The sequence below is a fragment of the Crocodylus porosus genome, unplaced genomic scaffold, assembly GCF_001723895.1.
Source record: "Crocodylus porosus isolate Cpor-Errol unplaced genomic scaffold, CroPor_comp1, whole genome shotgun sequence".
Lineage (NCBI taxonomy): Eukaryota > Metazoa > Chordata > Crocodylia > Crocodylidae > Crocodylus > Crocodylus porosus.
The window spans coordinates 6,903,442-6,923,674 of NW_017728920.1; the positions used below are offsets into that span (position 1 = coordinate 6,903,442).

At 43.1% G+C, this 20,233-nt stretch overlaps 1 protein-coding gene across 1 annotated transcript in view; it reads right to left on the bottom strand.

Moving 5' to 3' along the window:
* The window catches only part of CDH23 (cadherin related 23), a 556,494-nt gene that overhangs the window by 163,863 nt on the left and 372,398 nt on the right, over positions 1-20,233 (bottom strand). The window contains exons 18-21 of the mRNA XM_019538542.1: positions 12,740-12,812; positions 10,118-10,234; positions 7,952-8,064; positions 1,389-1,496 (exon numbers count right to left, since the gene is read on the bottom strand). Of these exons, the coding sequence (XP_019394087.1) occupies positions 1,389-1,496; positions 7,952-8,064; positions 10,118-10,234; positions 12,740-12,812 (411 nt within the window). The remainder of the gene's footprint in view (positions 1-1,388; positions 1,497-7,951; positions 8,065-10,117; positions 10,235-12,739; positions 12,813-20,233) is intronic.

The following is a 20,233-nucleotide window of genomic DNA, read 5'->3' on the forward strand; positions in this document are numbered from 1 at the left end:
CAGGCTGCAGAAAGCCTACAGTGCTTGCAAAGGAACTGCAAGGATTGCTGTTGTCTCAGGACCTTAAGTGCAAACCTACAGAGGCTTATACACATGCTTAACCTTATGCACTGAAAGTACTTCTATTAACTTCAGTGGGACTACTGTATGTACATGGAGTTCAGAATGAGTACAAGTCTTCACAGATTTCAGGTCTTAGATAGCTAAACAAGTACTTAATAAAGGAAACAAGTACATGTGGAAATGTGTGTGCACTAGATCCTCAGTAGTGAAAATCTGTGATGTTGTTACCAAGATATATAATATTTAAGGATTTGGCCCTCAAAATTGAAAACTGCTGTTGAAAGAAGTATCTGCCAAAAGAATAGTGCCTCCATAATCTTAAGTGGTGGCACTATTCTAAACAAGAACTGCCATTTCACTAGCACTTCCCAGTGTGACAGCTAATCAGTTGATCAGTCTCCAGCCTTGCAATAGACCATGACTGCGAGGCCCACTGTCTTCTCACTGAAGTCAAAATAGTTGGAATAAAGGAACTCCTACTTAGCAGATACATTAGCAATGTGCCTTGAAAATTTCACAGCTGCTGCAAAGTAAATGCTAATATTGATTAGAAAATAGTGTAAAACAATGGTAGAAATTTAAACCATTATTCAATTAACAAGAAAATCTCTTAATAAACAAGAGCATTTACCATAAAGCAGCCTGGAAAGCCTGCAGCCTTGCTCAGGAATTCATCTGCTAAGCAACAGTGCCTTTGTCACAAACTTACCCAACAGACATGCAAGATGGTGTCTGTCTCATGTATTATGTTTAACAACCAATTAATTTTATTGGTGATTTACATATACTTGTAACTAGATGATATGATTATTTTGTTTTATAAACTGAATTGCAGTTTTCCTTTTAACAAAGTCTTGTTAACTCAATGACTCTAGGCACCAAGATTTCCTACTTATATCCTGTTTTCTGGGTATGTGGGCACCACTGGATTAAAGGCATAGACTTCTTAGAACAACTGATCTCTGCACTGTGCAAAACCCATGAAAGCCAAGAAAATGAATTTGGCAGAGTGTGCAAGTCTTTGCTTGAGAGGGAGCCAGAGCTGAAAGTGTGGAGGGGATGGGGTGCTGTAGGTCAGGTGGATGTATTTACAGATATGCTGAGGGACTAAGGACTAGTATTAGCAGAAGGTTTTGTAGGTCAAGGTTGAGTTACACTGGTAGTGTTGCTGGCAGAAGCACTTATTGGATATGTTTGCATTTTGGCATCACCTCCTTATTTTATACAAGCTAAAAGTCAGTCTGGAGAGTAAAAAGATCGAACTGGCTTCTTAGTGGTCCAGAGTTAACAGGCTGCGTTACTGTGATTGTAATTGCTGTGCATACCGTTGTGACATCTGAGTCTGGAGGGGTCATCTCCACCAGGTTAATGTAGTATGGCGCATCCCTCCACACAGGATAGTTATCATTAATGTCCAGCAACGTGATGTTCACCTGCAAAATCACAAGAGTGAACAGGAGCTTTCATACCCAGTAACAAGTTCAGCACTAGCATATCTGTAAACCTGGAAGAGTGCTTCTGGCTATTAATGTCAGAAAGACTCTGATTCACAATGTCCAATGCTAGTCCCTTCATCTTTTTCCCTGAAGCCAGTGCCAACAATGGAATCCTTCTTAGACAGATGGCTGCCCTAGGAGGTGGCTCAGCAATGCTTTCTTTGGAAATCCATTTAATTTTTTATGCTAAATGAGAAGGTGATTCTCACCATGAAAGCTCTCAGTAGCACTGTGATGAGCATCACGGGAGTAGCTCTCCTTTCTATAAATACCTTGCCTAGAGCCAGGTGACTAAATCATAGCACATAAGCAAATTTGAGCAATTTTGCCTTTTCTCCAGTTTTTTTCATTTCATGCTGATTATTTTAACTCCAAATCTTGGCACTGTGAAGAGCACTCAATGTCTGACATCTATGCTCTGCTGCTTCCTCTTGAACAGACAGATATACTGCATGGTACAGCTTCTGTTTCTTCACTGGACAAGCATAACACTTGCATGTCCTGGTTTATAGTGGGAATATTCATTATGAACTCAAAATGGATTATTATTCTTAACCTACCTAGGAAGCTCCCAACATGCCCTAGCCACATCCTATCAGTGCACCTGATTTAAGGGTGGTGCCTTCTGCTGCTGCCAGTATGCTTGAGAGTGGCAAAGGGGGATGCCCTCAATGAGGCTTCACTACCTCACTTCTAGGTTTGGAGCATGTAGAACTGAAGAGGGTTTGTGGGGCCATGCTTGTGCATGGTACTCCAGGAGCTCTGAGGAACCAACACAAACACAACCTTCGTCCAAACAGGAAAAAGTTTCAGGCTCCCCCTTCTATCCACCCACAAGAGGAAGGTCCTTATGATTACCTGGCTGGGAACTCACACCCTACCATATTCATGGAAAAGGGCCCTAAGAGACACAGGCAAAAAAAAAATTGATTAAAAACTCAAAAACAACTATTTTTACACAACCTTTTTAACACTTTCTCCAGCTTGGGAGTCCATATACTCACTGCTGTGGGACATGGAACCAAACAAATCCTGCTCCTCTTGCATAGATGGTTCTGTTCCAGTCCCTAGTATTACTTAAACCATTAAGGTAAGCATATGGGAGTCCTAAACTGGAGCAGCATTAGGTCATTGCAAACAGTTTAACTGCATGGGTCCTGAGGCTGGCCAAAGGCCCCATTGCAATATTGTTAAGAGCCAAAATTTAACTTCTGCACAAAGTCCCCCAAAAGATAAATCTTGCCTCTGCCTTTGAGGGAGATCAAAAGGAGATTGCTGATTTCCTAAGGGAAGTAGTGGAATATGCACTATTCAGGATTGGTGGCAGCTCTAACTAGGAATCCAATGATTACTGCAAATGTCCTATTAAATCACTGCATGAAAGTAAGCTAGCCCATTTAAAACAAGTTTTGGCAAAACAAGGAGCATTCAACATTCCTATGATTCCTATCAGAAGGCTTGTCTGCATTAGACAAAGAAGCTCCATTTTTAACCTCAGGATAACTAATGTGCATCTGCTATCCTGAGGTTAGACACAGTGAAGACAATGACTTAAGTTTTACTGCAAGGTAAATTCTGTGAGGTAACAGTATAAAGCTAATCTCACAGAGTAAAATCACAGTGCCTGGTCTTCATGGCCTTTTTACCTCAGGCAAGCTCACATGTTAGTCACCCTGAGGAATAAAAAAAAAAATAAAGAAGATGGCTACATTATCAACAATGACAAGCCTAGAAACACTGTACGATGGAGTTCAAGCAGACTCCTTGATTTATTACTGTTCTTCGTAAATTATTTACAGGGTTCGATATTCCTGTGTGTTTAGTACCCCTAGGACAACTGCTTTTTGTCCAGGGTACTAAATATATTTTTGAAAAGTTATCTGGCCAGCAGGGAACCTAAATCTATCATTACAGCAGGATGCATGGAAGGGGCTGCCCAGAGAAAGAATGTTACAAAATGGAGAGAAAAGCAAAGAGCAAGACTATTAAGGGAAAGCAGCAAGAAGAGAATGAAAGATGGATTGGGAAGGGGTAAGAAAATGATGGATAGTGAAGGCAGAGTTGGGAACAAAAGGAAAGCAGAAATGGGTACTGAATACACAGTAAAGGGGGTGGTATGGTGAGTGTTAACTATGTTTTCCAACATGGGGAAACAGCTGAAGATTGGAGGTAGATGCACAGAAACCAGATGGCTTATGGAATTGGTAGTCAGATACAGAGTTTTTTAACAAGATTACCGCCCAAGTAATCAAGACAAATTAGTGCTTTTCTTGGACTTCTCTGGAAAAGTCTCACAGCTCTGCTGCCTTGTCAGAAAAGAGAAGTGGTGGCAGAATGCTGCTCCTTGAGAAGACTTGAATCAAACTACAGTTTGGTATTAGGAGGCTAAGTTGGTTAACGGCACAGGCACACTCAGAATGCACTGTTAGGTAACTACTTGCACTCAATTCATGGTGCACCTTTTCTTTTTAAATTCAGTTTCCCTGAAAGTCCCCAGTAAGCTTCTATCATGTTCCAAAGCCCACTCCTCATGCCCATCAGAAAATGGGCATACTGATTGTAAAACAGCTGCTCACTACAGTAGCTTTACATTTTTTGTCCGTTATTCCAAGCTTTTTCTTTGCACATGTGTGTGCCTGTGCATGAGAGAGGACCAGCAAAAATGCAGAACAGAATGAAGAAACCCCATTGCGTTTGGCCCAAAAATCTAGGAATGGGCAGCAGTTCTCCAAACATGGGGAGTGCTAGTATCATGCCAGAGCTCTACAAGAAGCCAGGAGTGAGCAGGATTTTACTATTAGCAGGCTATTAGTAGGTATTCCCTCTCACCCTCCTTCCCAAGAGCAGTATTCCTATCTTAGTTAAAAGGGATACAGAAGGTCAAATCTCAGTCTAGCAAATACACATAGGTGGAGCACTGGTGCCATCCAGTGGTAGGTCAGGTGAATCTCAAATTGATGGTCACAAGAGATATCCTAGGCAATGATCTCTATTTTAGGCACCAGAGTGACTTATTAGACGAGGCTGAGGTATTCTAGGGGATGTAACAGGATGGCCCACTCAGGGCATGGTGAACCTCAAGTGCTGTTTTTCCATGGCTGCTTCACAACAGCAAAGAAGTCAGAAAAGGAAAGGTTATCTACCAGATTAGCTACCCCAGTAGCTGGAGCCTGCTACAGGATCACTGTCCCTACTGCATATTTTTTTCTCTTTCCAGTCTCATTGTAATCCCCCAAGCTCATTCCCATGCAGGTATTGTTCCACTAATGGCGATCTTTCTCGCTCACATGGTTTTTATTTAGAACACTGGGGTGGCATTTTTGTTTATCCTGGTGTGCTCACTCATTGAGGGCAGGTTCTTGGGCACGTAAGGATGGTGCAACCATGGGTGATTAGAACAGGGGAGAGAGGGATTTCTTCCTGGCCTGTGAAAATTTTCAAGGTCTTAAAAAATGTTCACAATTCACACCCAGACAGACTCCCCTCTACCCCCCAGAAAACACAGCACAACAGCAATAATCCCTTTGTGCCTAGGAAGACCCATCTCAGAACAGCCATGTGATTGGTGAACTCAGCTTGGGTATGGCAGACAGATTCAAGTCTTTACTTTGCCACTTCTTAGGTGAGTGCCTTTTATGGCTCTTTTGGAGTCCATTAGGGCAGGGAGGAAGGGAGCTCCCTTTCTCTTTCCTGATGGAGCTGTTCCTTTTTAAAACTAACCAATTAAATCTTCATTGAAATGCATTCAAATTTGAATTTTGTACATTCCAGGTGAATTCCCCAGCAACTAGGTTATAAAACCATCCTCTCTCTAATCCAATTTGTATTTAATTTCTTTTACAAAATGGACCAACTTCAAAGACAGAGACAGGAGGACACGCACCACAGGAAGCCAAGAGTCTTTGGGCAGGGCTTTGGTTTGGTGACAGGTCTCATTTTGGCTGAATAGAGACTTGAATCTGGGTCTCCCCAACTCCCAAGCATGTGCCCTTGACCAACATTTTACTGGCTGTTCCGAGGTGGATATCTATTTCTCTCTTTCATTTTTAACCATAAATTCATCCTGGACCCACCATAAGTTTAGCCAACAACAAATATGTCCTTAAAAATACCTTTGATAAAGAGGTATTTTCCAATAACAAATCACTGAAAATTTCCTGATCAGCTCAACTGATGATATGAAACCCAATCTGTATGTTTTCTAGGGGTTTCAACGGCAATGTTTTCTGTTTAACAGGTACTAGTGTGGTGGTTAGATAGATCTTGGATGCTCCAGACAGACATTCACCATTAAGATTCCCAGAGCACTGAACTGAACATTCTAGGCACAAGAGGGTGCAGAGCCTGGTAAACCACAGGTATGTTTCTGTTAAATGCATTGCCCAAATTTATAATCAGACACCAACTTCCCATGGAGTTTTCAGGCTCTCTAATTATAGAAACTTTTAGGAACTATGTTAATGTAACTTTTTTCTAATTAAAATCTCCATTCCAGAAAATGTTCTTTACCTTTTAATGAATCTATTAGAAAAGCAGTCCCCTCCCATGGAGCCCAAAAGAGAACTCAGCAGCAGACACACCATAAGAATATAAGGATTGTCATTTACCGGGTCAGAACACAGGCCCATTTTGACCACTATCCTGTGTCACACAGCAGCAGAGAGTGGATGCTGAGATGGAGAGTGAACTGGGTATGAGTAGGGTTTTTTTTCCCCACTGTTCTTCTCTCACTTGCAGCCTCTAGCATTTAAGGTCCAAAAAGTTCTAATTCAGAGTATGTATCCCTGCCTCCCTTACTGAATAACTACTGATCCCCCTTTCTTCCAGAATTTATCCAGTCCCTTTTTTAATCTAGCTAACAGTTCAGTTCCGTAACATCTGGTGGCAATGAGTTCCACACTTTAATTACATGCTGTGTGAAAAAGAACTTCCTTCCATTAGTTTTAAACTTACTACCTACTAGTTTCATTTTGTAAGCCCTAGTTTTTGTATTGTGAGACACAGTAAACAATAAACCCCTATTTACACTCTCTTCACCATTTAGTATTTTGTAAACCCTTATCATGTAATTCCCCGCTTCCTCTCTCTCCCATGAATCTCTTTTCTAATCTGCATATGCCTAGCCTCTTTAATGTCTCCTCAAATGGAATCTCCTCCATACCATTAATCACCCTTGTTGCCCTTCTCTGGACCTTCTCTAGTTCTTCCATTTCATTTTTGAGGTGTGAGGACTAGAACTGGGCAGAGTATTTAAAGTGTGGACGCACCATAGATTTATAAAGGGGCATGATGATACTTTCCATCATAGGCAGAAGGAGAAAAAATGATTTTGGGGGGCTGAGCATGCGTGTGCATGCATGCAAGTGCTGCCCCACCGCCCTTAATCAGGTAAGTCTCTGGTGGAAGGGACAGCCCCTGCCCCACTCCTTCCTGCACTGCGGGGGCTTTGATCTGCCCCCCCCCCGCCCCACCCAGCCTAGCCCCTTTCCCTTCACAGAATAGATTGATATTTGCCTGCCATGCTGGGCAGCCAGTGATCCACACGCTGGGCTGAGATCCTAGCTGCATGCGCACCCCTCCCCACCCCTGCTACAGCCACCCAGAGTTCATGACTGGGCTGCTTTCTGACCGTACCCACTGCCCCGCGTTTGGGGGGGACTTAGCCCCCTTAGCCCTGGCCTTCCACTGCCTATGCTTTCCATCCACCTCAGACTAGTCAGGACAGTAACAGGTCTGCTTCAGATTGAACAGCAAACATCCAGGAGCCATCCCAACCCAATACCAGTCAGACAGCTCTCTCCTTTAGTACCACAACAATATTTCCAGTGACTTAAAGCATACAAGCTTTACCCAACAAATTGCCTGACAGTGCTCTTGATCTTTCCTCTGTTTTCTCATAATAATGCTATAGTTTTTGAGGCCTTTATTTTTTTATACTGAAGATCCTTAGTTAATTATAGGGTATTTGAGGTGCTGTGTGGCTTGGGGTATACAGGAGCTGAAGTGAATGACATTGAGAACTCCTTTAGACTTATCTATCACATGGCTGCCAGTACACAGGACTTGCTAGTAAATGTGTTGTGGGCCCAGGCTCTCTGATTTAAGCTACTTTAAACTGGCTACAGGTGACTTTAGCAGTGTGCATTGCTGTCCCCTAACAAATGAACTGAGAACCCCTAAACTCACAAAGGCCAGCCAGCAGCAGTCAGACAAGAATAAAATTCAATCACCACTGACACAGGGTGCATGTGAATCTGTGACCCAGAGGTGAAAGGCGTTGTATCCCCCATGTATATCCACTGAGCTGTCTCCTTTCTTTCTCAGATAGCATTTAATGGAAGCGATAAGAAGTGACAAGCTCATAAAAGGAAAAGAGAAGCATGTGAGCTCACAGTAGCAATGCCTGTTTTCTGGTTGTGACCCACGCCTCCATCCACAGCCCGGACAATGAGTATGTACTCTGATTTGGCCTCCCGGTCCAGCAGAGAGGTTGTAGTGATTTCACCTGCAAAAATGGAAAAGGGGAGAGGTAAGAGATTACATGTGCTAATAGTGCAACCAAAGTTCAGGAGGAGGAGGGTGGTACATGCTAGTGCATATGAGTGTATATAACTTCCAATGAATATGAAAGGGTGAAAAATTGTATTCTAGTGACATGAGCATGGTTTCACAGATAATCTGAGAATTGCAGATCTGGCAGAAGTAATATCATTCTATGACTTGATTTCTATGAGACAACTCTTAATTTTCTAAGGCAGTCTTTGGAAACCCTCTGAGAGTCCACTGCATACCCTGAGAGCATGCAAGGAGACTGGTATTCACGTGTCTCCTGGATATGTTTAAATATTTCTAGCAAGTGCTGTATTCTAAGGGATGGGGAGGGGGCATTACAGTACACAGTCATGTCCCTGACTCCAGGTGACAGAGCTGTCAATATGTCTAATTAGCAATGATATTCTACTCAAGAACTACATTAATGATGACCAGGGCCCCTCATGTAGCAACCTTAGAAAGGACCAGATTACCAATACATAACTTTACATAGTGGCACCTTCTTTCATGGAGTACTTGCTCAAATTATTCCACTTGGCACTGAGCTTGTCTATTTGTTCACTGAAATTGTGGAGTGAGGACAGACAGTCAGAGTTTGTGAATCTGCTTTAGTCTTGTCTGGAGTATTTTATGGTTCTATGCAGGCTCAGCTTTGCTGAACTCAGCATGCATATGTCTTAACCTAGGATCTTCTATTAATTGGATCTTCAGGTAATCCATGATATTGCTGCAATGTTACCTGGCTTGAGCTCAGTGATTTTGCAGCCTTGGGATGACATCATTGTGTCTTCATGAGCAAAGAGGAAAAAAATTTTGGGTATTCAAAATTCTGATTTTCCAAGAGAAAAGTAGCTAAGCTTTGGTGTGATCTGGACAGAAACTTTCACCATATGGCAAGCTTACAATATGGCCATTTCTGTTGTCACTTCTTCACCCATCTGAGATGGCTATATGATACTGACTGAATCTCCTTCCTTCCCAATCCCATTTTTTTCCTGCAGTTCATTCCAAGTGATGAAAGGAGATCAGCATTAAGGATTGTTCTCCCCTACAGAGGAACTTTAATGTGAGGGGCTGTCCAGGGCACAACTGGAGAGGGGGAATTAATCTGAATAAGAGAACAGAAAAGTTTAAAGGCCTCTTAAAATATGCTTCCAAAGTTTTGTGGCATCAATTAATTTGCTGGCTGAAAAAAAATAATCAGGAAAAAAGTTTTATATATGAACGCGTCGTAATGATGGATCACTCCTCCTGTCCACAAAATTACATCCAATTAAGCACACCTTTACAGAGCAGGTTTGGCTAATTTAAATCAAGAACTCCTGCAGAAAGTACTTACTTCTGAAAGGCACTGAGCAGGCAGACACAGCTCTGCAGTATCATTTTTCTCCTCCCTTTCTTTTCATGTCCTTATAAATCACTCTATACTACAGGGTAACTTCATTTGAGGAAGGGCTCTGGGTGAAAGCAGGTCTGAAATCACAATGCATACTCAAGAGGTTTTTTCAGAGAGCTTTTTAGCATTACACTGCCAGGACAGTGTCAGCTTACAACAACAGAGGGAACTTCTTCTTAATGGTATACATTTATGTCATTGATGAGACCCCAAATAGCCCTGTCCTTCCTTATCCTAGACTCTAATTACTTAAAAGTGCAAGCATTAAAGATCCATTTTGTCTTTGGGCCTTTGTTTCACTGGTAACGATTCCCTCAGTCCTTAGGGAAAAAAAGACTGGATCTGGGCACCAGACAGAAGAGGTACTAGTGTCTTTATCTCGGAGACATTCTTGGTAACTCCTTAGGCTGTACTTCTCTTACAAAATACATGTTAGGCAATACAAGAAAAGAGATAGAGAAATAGGAGAGTAGTGGAGGGAGATAATGACAAGGAAAAAAAGATGGAAGGAAGAAAAAGTTGTTAAAGGTGTAGACCATGAGAAAGTTGTTGGAAGGAGGAAGTCAGGCGAAGAGAGGCAGAAAAAGAAAGATTGTGTGGGTAAGTTCACCTGAGCGAGCATTGATCCGGAAGTGAGAAGAACCTTCGAGTGAATAAATAATTGACTCCTGACCGTATTCTCTGGATCGGTCCAAATCAGTGGCATTTAAGAACAGCACTGTGGCTCCTTGGAAGAGAACAGAAATGGAGAATGAAAGATGCAAGTCTATTAGCACACTGACCTGGTGAAGGGGCCAGAAAGCAAAGCATCCACAGAACACCTGAGGCAGCTACCTCATGGTCATGGCAAACCACAAAGCACTGTGACATCTACTCCCAGTCTGTCTATGAGGTCTAACTCTTCCCTCACACTAAGTGCTCTGTACCTCTGAGCTGCCTTGTCGTATTATTGGCAGCTCTAACACCCAATTCAAGCTTGTCACTGTATCCAGGAATCCCAAGGTGAAGACTTAATCACTTGCCAGCTCTTAAAGACAGCATACAAGCCCACAGGGATTTTAAATGTTGTGTGTTAATGTTAATCCAAAGGAAGGAAAGCTGTGTGAGCCACCTCTGGCTGGATATGTAATCGCTAACATCCACAAGCTCAGTCATGACCAGCAAGCAGTTCATGATGGGTTTGCTACTTACATGCCTCAGGGGAGAGCTGACAAAGATAAACTCTTTAACAAAATGGTATTTAACTTTGGGGGGATTTAAGTGTCATGTTAAGGGCCTTTTGGTTGCATAGCTAGAAGGAATCAAGGATGCTGTTGCTTTCACAAGTTGCTTTCTCTGTAAGACAAGGGCATGAACTGTATGGGAAAGGGGGTGGAGGGGGAGGGAGGAGGAAGGACATGAGTTCCCAGTTCCTCTTAGAAGAGATATGTTTGCATTTTTGCCACAGGTTTTCTCTAGCCCTGGGGTTTTCACTGTATAAACTCAATTCAAACACCTGCTTGGCTTTTATATTTACCAGGACAGATAGGAACTGAGCAAGCCTTGCAGGTACAGCATGCAGAGACATTCCAAGTGCAGGTGCTTTCAGAGTTCTTTGTGCTAGTGCTACCATGCAAGATGGAGAAATAAGAAATATTTCTTCAGCCAGTGCTCCTTAGAGAGGTGGGGTAGGGTGGGGGACAGGGCAATATCCCATCACTTCTGAGTATCCAAGAGGGAGTATATCTGGACAGGCCCCCCCACTCCCATACACGTACTGACCAATCTTTGGAGAATGGCATTGGGAGGAATGGAAACAACTCCTTTCCTTAGCAATATAGCTATTCATGTTATTTGTCCTACTGCCCCCAAGTTAGTGTTTCTGGAGTTACTAGGTGCCTGTATGTGTGCGGGGACGCTGCTCCAATATGCTGTAATTGTGGTGCGATGGAGCAGACTTGATTAATCGACTCTGCTGGAGTGTGCTAATTAGAGTGTCCCAGCAGCCTCTGTGTCTCGTGTATTCAGCGCCTCTGTGCTTCAAAACGGTGGCAGGGGTGCTTTAACTGAAGCTCCTTTTGCATTTGATGAGCTGCTTAATAAAAGCGTCCCCACCCCCACAGCATGCGTAAAGACATCCATTATGCCTGCCCATACCAAAGCTTGGCACAGTGCTATGGATCAGCACAGTTCAAGGGGTATACCTCCCCCATCCCATCCCTTATGACAGTGCAGCTCAAGGAGATTTCACTCAATTTCACATATACGAAAGATCCTCATCTGTCACCTAAAGATTTTAAAAAGCACTCAGCATTGGCCTGACCTTGCTCCTGATGAATTAATTCCCACTGGAGTTCACCCTTGACTCCAGTGGGAACAGAGTTAGGCCAGGATGCCTGGAAATGCCTTCATGGACATGTTCTGTAGGAGTCAGATGTAACGCATTCATTTGTTTACAGAATTTGCAGCAGAACTCATCTGCTGGCATCTGGATGTTGAGCAACCTTCACTAAGATCCTGTACAACTCACTGTTTCAGCCTATGCATCTCACCACTGAGGATGTGAGCCTGTCTGTATGCTAGCTACGAAACCCGGCTCTGTAGCTGAAGCTGTGGAGACTTAATTCTTTTAGTTCTAGAGATCTCTGGTTCAGTTTCCACAGTTGGCTGAGATAAAACCTGCCATATATACACATGGTAACCTATTCACTGGTGTCAGGACCACTTGCCTATTGTTAATCTATGTGCAATCCCAAATATCAATCCAAGCAGGCAAAGAGACTGACTTCTATTGTGTCTTGAAGAGTAATGATTGGGATCTGCTGGATGAGAGAAAAAGATTCTCAGAACCAAGGGCCTCTCCAGAGAATACCCTTCCTCCAACACAATCCCCAACCCTGTCTATGAATTATTACAGAAGTACTTATGAGAAGTGCTTATGTCCAAGCTGTTACAATTGTACACATTGAGTAGCGTGACACAGGAACACAGGCAGCTTGTGTATTAACTATGTGTTAATGTGTCATGTATGCATTGAAATTGAAATAACTGCTCATTAGGCAGTGGGTTCCTTCTCTGTAAGAAACAGAACTTGTTTCTTACAAGATCCTGGAATTTCCTGTCCAGTCTTTAAGCTCTTTTGGAATCTAGGCCCATCTCCACACTGGCTCAGCCAATTGCCATATAAAAACACTACTACATCAAGACCAGGAAGGTAACCCACAGGACAACCACAGAAACACACTCCCCATACCTGCCATAATGTCCTCCATGACAGTGATGGCGTAGGATGGCTTGCTGAATGTGGGCGGATTGTCATTTTCATCCTACAGTGAAAAGAAAAGGAAATGCAAGACAGTGACTTGGAAAAAGCCAACAAAAAACAGCAAAATTGATTCTTCATGCCCTTCTGAAGGGAGCACCACTATTGTTTGCAGCCCAACGAGGAAAAAGAAAATCCTGTGGTTAAGGGAACATGTGGTACCCATTCTAGCCACTTTGGGACCTGTGCAGCATGTGGCATGCATTCTGGACTGGTGGAGGTGGGTGCTGTTTGCAGTGTAGAACCTGGACCAGCCAGAACAGGTTGTGGTGCAGAGTGGCTGGGGTGGGTGTTGTGTGTAGAGCTGCTCCCACGCAGGCTGGAAGAGGTGCCAGTGCCTCCTGGCCCGTCCGGGACCATGTTGCACACGGTGTCCGCTCCAGCCGGTCTCAGGGTAGGGAGGGATAAGGCCTGTTGTGTCCCACACCAGCTGGGGGTGGGGAGGGATGGCGCAACATGTGCATGTGCCTGGGCCTGTCAGTGCATGCAAGTCAACTCAGATCCAGGGCCAGCATGGGCCAGATCACAGGACTTCCTGGATTTAGGTAGCAGACAAAGACCAGGGAGATCTGTACACTGACTTCTTTTGCAGTTTTGATCAAATTATGGCACTCGCGGTACCCTGGCTTCTTCATCTACAAAACAGCGGCAATATTATCCCTCTAACAAGGTGTTGCAATGCTTAATTAGCTACAATAGGACAGCAGTTTGGAGATGAACAGAGCTATGCAAATGTTCAGCGCAATTACCTGCTAACTGTCTAGAGGATGTGCACACACTGAGGAAGAAGATTCACTATTTTGTACATTTCTTTTCTTTTCCATTGTTGCCAATACCCACATAAGGAGTTAGAAAGCAAAGAGTTCAGTTCTCCCCTGATCCTAAACTAGACTTTGAACAAGAGTGAGGGATGGTGAAGGCAGAAACAGATTAATGTGGCTCCCTGATTCTGCATCAGCCTCAGGCCTTATGTCAGTGGAGCAGAAAACACTGGCACAGTACAACATGGTTCCATCATGCTCCCTGTCCCCATGGAAGGGATGAGGAATGCAGATCTAGGAAGGGAATCAGCTCCAGCAGCTTTACGCCAGCAGGGAGTTCATCTCCACTGGGCAGAATTCTCTGCTTACTCGTTTGGGCCCAAATCTGGTCAATAGGAGCCACTTAAGTGTGCAGTGCCAGAGGCAGAAATGAGATTGGATCAAAAGTATCTTTTCTACTGACTCTTTTCACCACTCATATCCCACAAGGACACATATTTCAAACAGAAGAGAAGACAGCATGGGCTCTGGATGCACACGTCAGTGAAGATGTTAGCAGGAATGCTATCATTAACTGCCTCAGCAGAGCCCCTGAGATTCTAGAAAAGTAGTGCCTTTTTCTCATTTCCTAACTGACCCCATTTCTGAGCTTTGGGAAGGGATGGGATGGGAGACTGACATACAGAATCCCAAAAGGATGCCACATCCGATTTAAACCTTGCTGGGGTTGTTTGACCCCACTACTCTTTTCCTGCCTTGGCAGGGGGCCAGACTTGATGATCTGCTCAGGTCCTTTCTGACCCTACTAATTATGAAACTATGAAACATTTCCAATTAAAATAGGCCTTGGGCTCTAAACTGATTTCTCTCTCCTACTCCCTGTGGCATCTTGCGAGTTTCTCCACCTCTACCATACAGTGTGAGAAGGGAAAGAAACTTCCCCAAAATAATACAAGCTAAATCCCCTTCTCCATCTCCTCCCTAAGAATACCACACCAAGATTTTATTATTTAGGACAGGGGTGGGCAAAATGTAGCCTGCGGGCTGGATGCAGCCCACCAGACCATTCTGTCTGGCTTGTGGGGCCCCCAAAAAATTTAGAAAATTAATATTTATTTGTCCCGGCTGCCTGTCATGCGGCCCTTGATGGCTTACCAAAACTCAGTAAGCACCCCTCTGCCTGAAATAATTGCCCACCCCGATATAGGATTTCACTGGTTAATGAAAGGTGAATTTTGAGGGGTCTTGTTATCTCTTAATCTTTACAAAACAAGCTTAGCTGACTCTCAGTTACACAACAAAGGTAGTAGTCATGACTCTCTCCCTACACCTCCAAAACACCTTTATTTTTCCTAAAGGAATGTTAGTGTAGGTGAAAGCCAACAGTTTATGAAGACTGTAAATCTTGTGTCCACAGGACAGTGCAATTTTCTCCAGTGTGTGTCTGTCTGGTTTTAGAGAGATGATCTGCAAGAGTGAGAACAGAGCACTGTCTCCAAAAGGGTTCTTCAGTATCTATGCTAAGGTCACACATCTACTAGCGAGGAAAAATTGCTGAATCACTTTCCAATGGCTGTCAGGTATCAGATGCTTTCTGTAATGACCCTCTTACACCAGACAAAGCACAACACAAAGGTGGTGAGCCTGGAGACCAGCCACAGCACCCAGCTACTTTAAAATAGTTTAGGCCACAATTTCACAAGTGGTCAATGATTTTGAGGGCCCAGCTTGACATAACATTCAGCCTAGTTTTCAGAGGTGTCGAGAAGCCACAGCTCCTATTGGAATAGTGAATGTTTAGAGTTTCTGAAAACTGGACAAGGTAACCACAGCACGAGATCTCTCAAAAATGGAGGCATCTAAAACCTATTGGGTACTTTGGAAAATTCTGGCCTGAATGTGTGGGTGCCTTTACATGTGCTTCGGTGTGTTCCGATTAGAGTAATCAGATTAATCAAGTCAGCAGGAGCATTCTAATCAGAACCCTCTAGTGTGCTGCAGTGTTTTGTGTATTCAGCATCCTGCATTTCAAAAGGGTGATGGGGGTGCTTTTAACTAATGTTCACAATTATTTTGATTTAAATACTGAAATCTCATTTCGGCATAGAAGGCCATATTGTATATGAATCCCTAGCACACTGCAGTGAAAGAACACTTTCCAAGGGCTGGAATTTAAAGGGGAATACATTCCCAAAGGCTTACTCTCCCACTAGAGAGAGCAATATTTCTAAAATTCTATGCTCAATAGCACACTACTTATAGCAGGGATGCTGGCAAGTCTATGAATGTGGCAGTGATGTCATAAATGTACATTAAGAGCACTGTCCCTGCTATCACATACAGAAAAACTACAAATTTCAGTCCATCCCACTCATTTTGCAAACCAGCAATCTTGGCAATGGTGAAAGCAGTCTCACAAATAGCTAAAAATACTACTGCCTCTGGCAATGGGATTCACACCCAGACTACTCAGACTGCTCTGCAGAAACCCTTCATGCCCTTGCATACCATTGTTGAACTTTAATTCAGATGAACTCCTAGACTTGTATAGAACCCAAACACTCGGACTGAGCTTGCGGAAATGTGTCTCTCTCATCCTGGGACTGCTGAGAACTGGCTTTATCCCTGGTTAGAACAGCCACGAAGTCTGCTCAAGCTGACCCTTGGGCTGTTGGTGCATTGCAGAAAAGCTGGGATACAGACACCAAAACCCAATTCCCACATGAGTTTAAGTTCCTCTGGAGCTAAGTTGAGTCCAGCTCTGCATCTCCAAAACAAAGGCTCATTACCCTGGGGACATACTTGAGTGGGGGACCATGCTGTACAGCACCTGTGTACTGGCATAAAAAAGACTACCATGCACTGATGATTTTCTTTTCACTGTCTGTGGAAAGTGCATTCTCTCTGTTCCCACACTCTACTCCATTCCTGGGCCCAATTCACTGGTATGTAAGAGTTTTGCTTAATGCAGGGCCTATGGCAGGGGAGGAGGGGGAAGGTGACTTCATACCACTCTTGTGATTCCTTGTCTTCTCAACTATTCAGGGACTAGTTAGACACTATCCAGTGTGATTTAGAGTCTTCTCAGCCACAGGACACTGGTGAATGAAGCTCATGATTCATATGTGACATCAGAAGATGCAATGAGGGGAAGATTTCTGAGCCAGCACAGCAGGCTGTCAGCTTGAAAGCAACTTTGAATTTCAGGGTCCATCTATATTACGGAGTCTCTGCTATGAGCCTGACTCAACAGAGCCTGACTGGAGACTTTGCATCTGCCTTGGGAATTAGTAAGCTGCCTAGGTGTGTTAATTCCCACCCCCCAACTCTCCTAGCCAGCACAGCGATGCTCACAAAGTTATGTAGTACAGACTAACCTCCAGTTTCTGTATGAGCACCCTGAACTAATAACAAAATCCTTCTAGACATTTTCATAAGAAATTTTCTTCTTCTCTCTTGATGCTTAGAAAGCGATTTTGTTTTGAAGTAAGAGTGATCCTGGGCTGACAAAGTCATGAAACATAAATCATACAAAGTGTAAGCAACCATAACTAGGGAAATAAGTTAAAAAAAAACACACAAAGTTTGTGTCCCTCCTGTCCATCTGCAGTTATTTTAGGTGATACATACAGCAACAGCAGTTACAGACAGAAGTGTGGTTTTCATTCATGCTCTTTAAGCATGTCTGCTAAAGCCTACTTCTATCCTGGTGAACTAGGTCAAAAACACTTGCTTTAAATATTCTTACCAATAGAAGAAGAATCAGCTTAAAGCTCCAGGCAGGGGAGCTTCAAATAACAATGAGGATCTGTCTTAAACTGACCCCACCATATAATGTAATCAACCCCACCACACAATGTGTAGAATTAAGAATGAAATGGTCAGAAAACTAAAACACCCCACTGGACTTAAACATTTCCTTGGGCTTCCACACATAAAGAATGAGCTGACTAGAGACCACTAATAGGTCTGCAGCCAGAATTAATATTTTTTCCATTGAATTTGATATATTAGGCAAATTTCATGTACCGCTAATGCCCATCTCACTGTAATTAAAGTGCCATCTTCTACTACCTTTGCCAGAAGCAGGTGGTCTGTTATCAGTCTATACTCTGCTTTTAACATCCTCTACCTCACTATGTAACAAACCTTAATGAGGAAATCCCTCCTTCCTCTACTGCTGCATTATATTCTCAATCTCTGGAGAACACAGCTATTGGCTGGATCATCCTGGAAAGCTGAAGGAAACCCCTGCACTGACTGCAGTTCAGTTTTTTAAGATAAGAAATCCACAGTAACCTTCTATGGTGAGGGGGAGGGAAGGTGTCCGGACATGCACCTTGAAAGTAGTGTTTAAAAAAATTAAGGAGAAAGGAGCACACAGGAAAATTATTTCACCATTTTCTGCCAGAAGGTGCCTTTCCCACCTTTCCTCAAATCAGATGTTATTGGCTATTATCAAATATGGGACACTGAATTAGAGGGACCTCCACTCTGATCCAGTGTGGCAGTTCCTACATTCTTACAGGACAACCGCTTTATCCAGCAGAGTAGAAAAAGGGTCTTACTTTCTGTCCAGCAGCAACAACTCCTCCAGCCTCAATGGCTTTAGAAACAAAATTTAGCCTCTTTCTTCATCATCTCCTGTTATATATCTCTTCCTTAAACCAAGCCCCAGGCACTACACAGTAACATCCTCTCATGGGGGAGGCTTGGTCAATCACTAACACCCAAAGCAAGTGAATGAACTTCTTTTATCGTACACTTAAATATAGCTAAAGTTACTGGCTCAATGCACAAAGCAGTATCGAGAATGTCAGTGACAGAGCGCCAGGCAGAAACTTATTAGTGGTGGTATTTCCTGGGATCCAAGCATCACACTCACTATTAGTTCTAGTTCAGCAGCTCATTCTACAAAAGCTTATTGTCCCCTAATGGGAAATCTACACAGAGAGTTTGACTTCTTTATTAAAAACCAACAAGCAAAGGATGAAAAGAAATCAGCTCCTTCCACACTCACCCCTTCTCTTGTTCTGCCTTTCTTATTTTTTTTCCTTAAGTGCCATTGTGAGTCACTTCATCATCATGATTTTTTTTCCATCAAGAGAAAATCCCTTTTGGTAGAAAGTAGCGAAAGTGACAGCTACTTAAAAACCACAGTGTACAAAATCAGCCAGAAGGAGATGACCTTTCCAAGTGCGGTCTTTAGACAGATGTGATTACACTGTCTAAGGAACAGCATAGGGAAGGAGTATTTAGCTACTACTAAATTCCCTTCTTGTTCTGTCTGATTCTCCCCTACAATATCTGAAGACCGTGTGTGGGAGAGTGGTGGGGGGAAAAAAAAAATCACAAGTTTTTTACAACAGGGAGAATTTCCTTCATCCTCAGGTTAGAAAACTGATGCCATATACAAGCAAGATCAGACTGGACCTGATCAGATCAAGTTGCACTGAGATTGAAGGGTTATCAGGTGAACAGACTCCATTGCTGATACCTTCTTGAAGCTTTTGTCAAATCACAATAGGCTGCAAACTGACAATCTGATCTAGTCCTCTTGAGCAATATTTTAACTGCCCCACCAACACACCTCATCCCTGAGAAGAACACCTATATAAGGATGCAAAAGAAAAGGAAAGCACCCAGTACAACTCAGTCCTCATCCAGCTGAATCAGCTAGTACTGGAAAAATAAACACTTGCTTGGTGATTGATTCACTACCTAATAATTTCAGAAGCTGGAAGTGCTAATGTGCAGTTGATACTCATGTCAGACTCTGTGATATTTGGTTTCAAGCACCTTTAGATCTTCAGAGATTGAGGGAAAAGAGAAAAGAACAGATCCTCTTAATCCTCTTAAACTTGGCAAAGCTAGAAAGGAATGAAGTCATTCTCCTGTCAGGCTTCTGCTCTCTTCCCCCCACAAGCCACTACTTTGCAGGCAAGTGACTGGAGAAGACACAGAATGAGAAAACAGTGAACTCCTGTGTTGTTACTAACATGATCTGTTTTGGGTAAATCAATTGACGCTGCACTCTGCTGAATCTGCCCCTTCTGTTCCTAGAAGAGTTGCCATTGGACTATAGATGCTGAGGCAAGAATCTTTTCATGAAGAGACTACTGCGGAAGGAACCGTACCAAGATAGAGGAGTAGTATAGTAGTGTGAGGACTGATTCTGAACCACAATGTCTTCTAAACCTATGCAATCACAGACTCCTTCTGTTGCCTTCAGAAAACTTACCCTCTGTGCCTCAGTTTTTGCACTGGTAAAATGAAGCTTGTAACTATTCTTTGCCCATAAGAGTCTACTCTATAGAATATGTTTTGTAATGATGAATCTTTATTATTAATTTTTATATCCTTGATCACTCCCCACTATTCTGTTCCTCATTCTCTGTAAGCTCAAGATACTTAAAGTAAGATGGCCATGCCTGGGTTCTAGTTGCATTTGAGCTCATCATACACAGATCAAGGAAAGCAGTAAGAGGAGACCAGGGAAAATGTGGGTCCTTTACTGAATGCAGGAAGCAAACTAGTGACAGATGATTTGGAAAAAGCTGAAGTACTCAATGCCTTTTTTTCCCCTCAGCCTTCACAGGCAAGATCAGTTCCCAGACTACTGTACCTTGCAGCACAGTTTGGGGGAGAAGGTGAACAGACAACA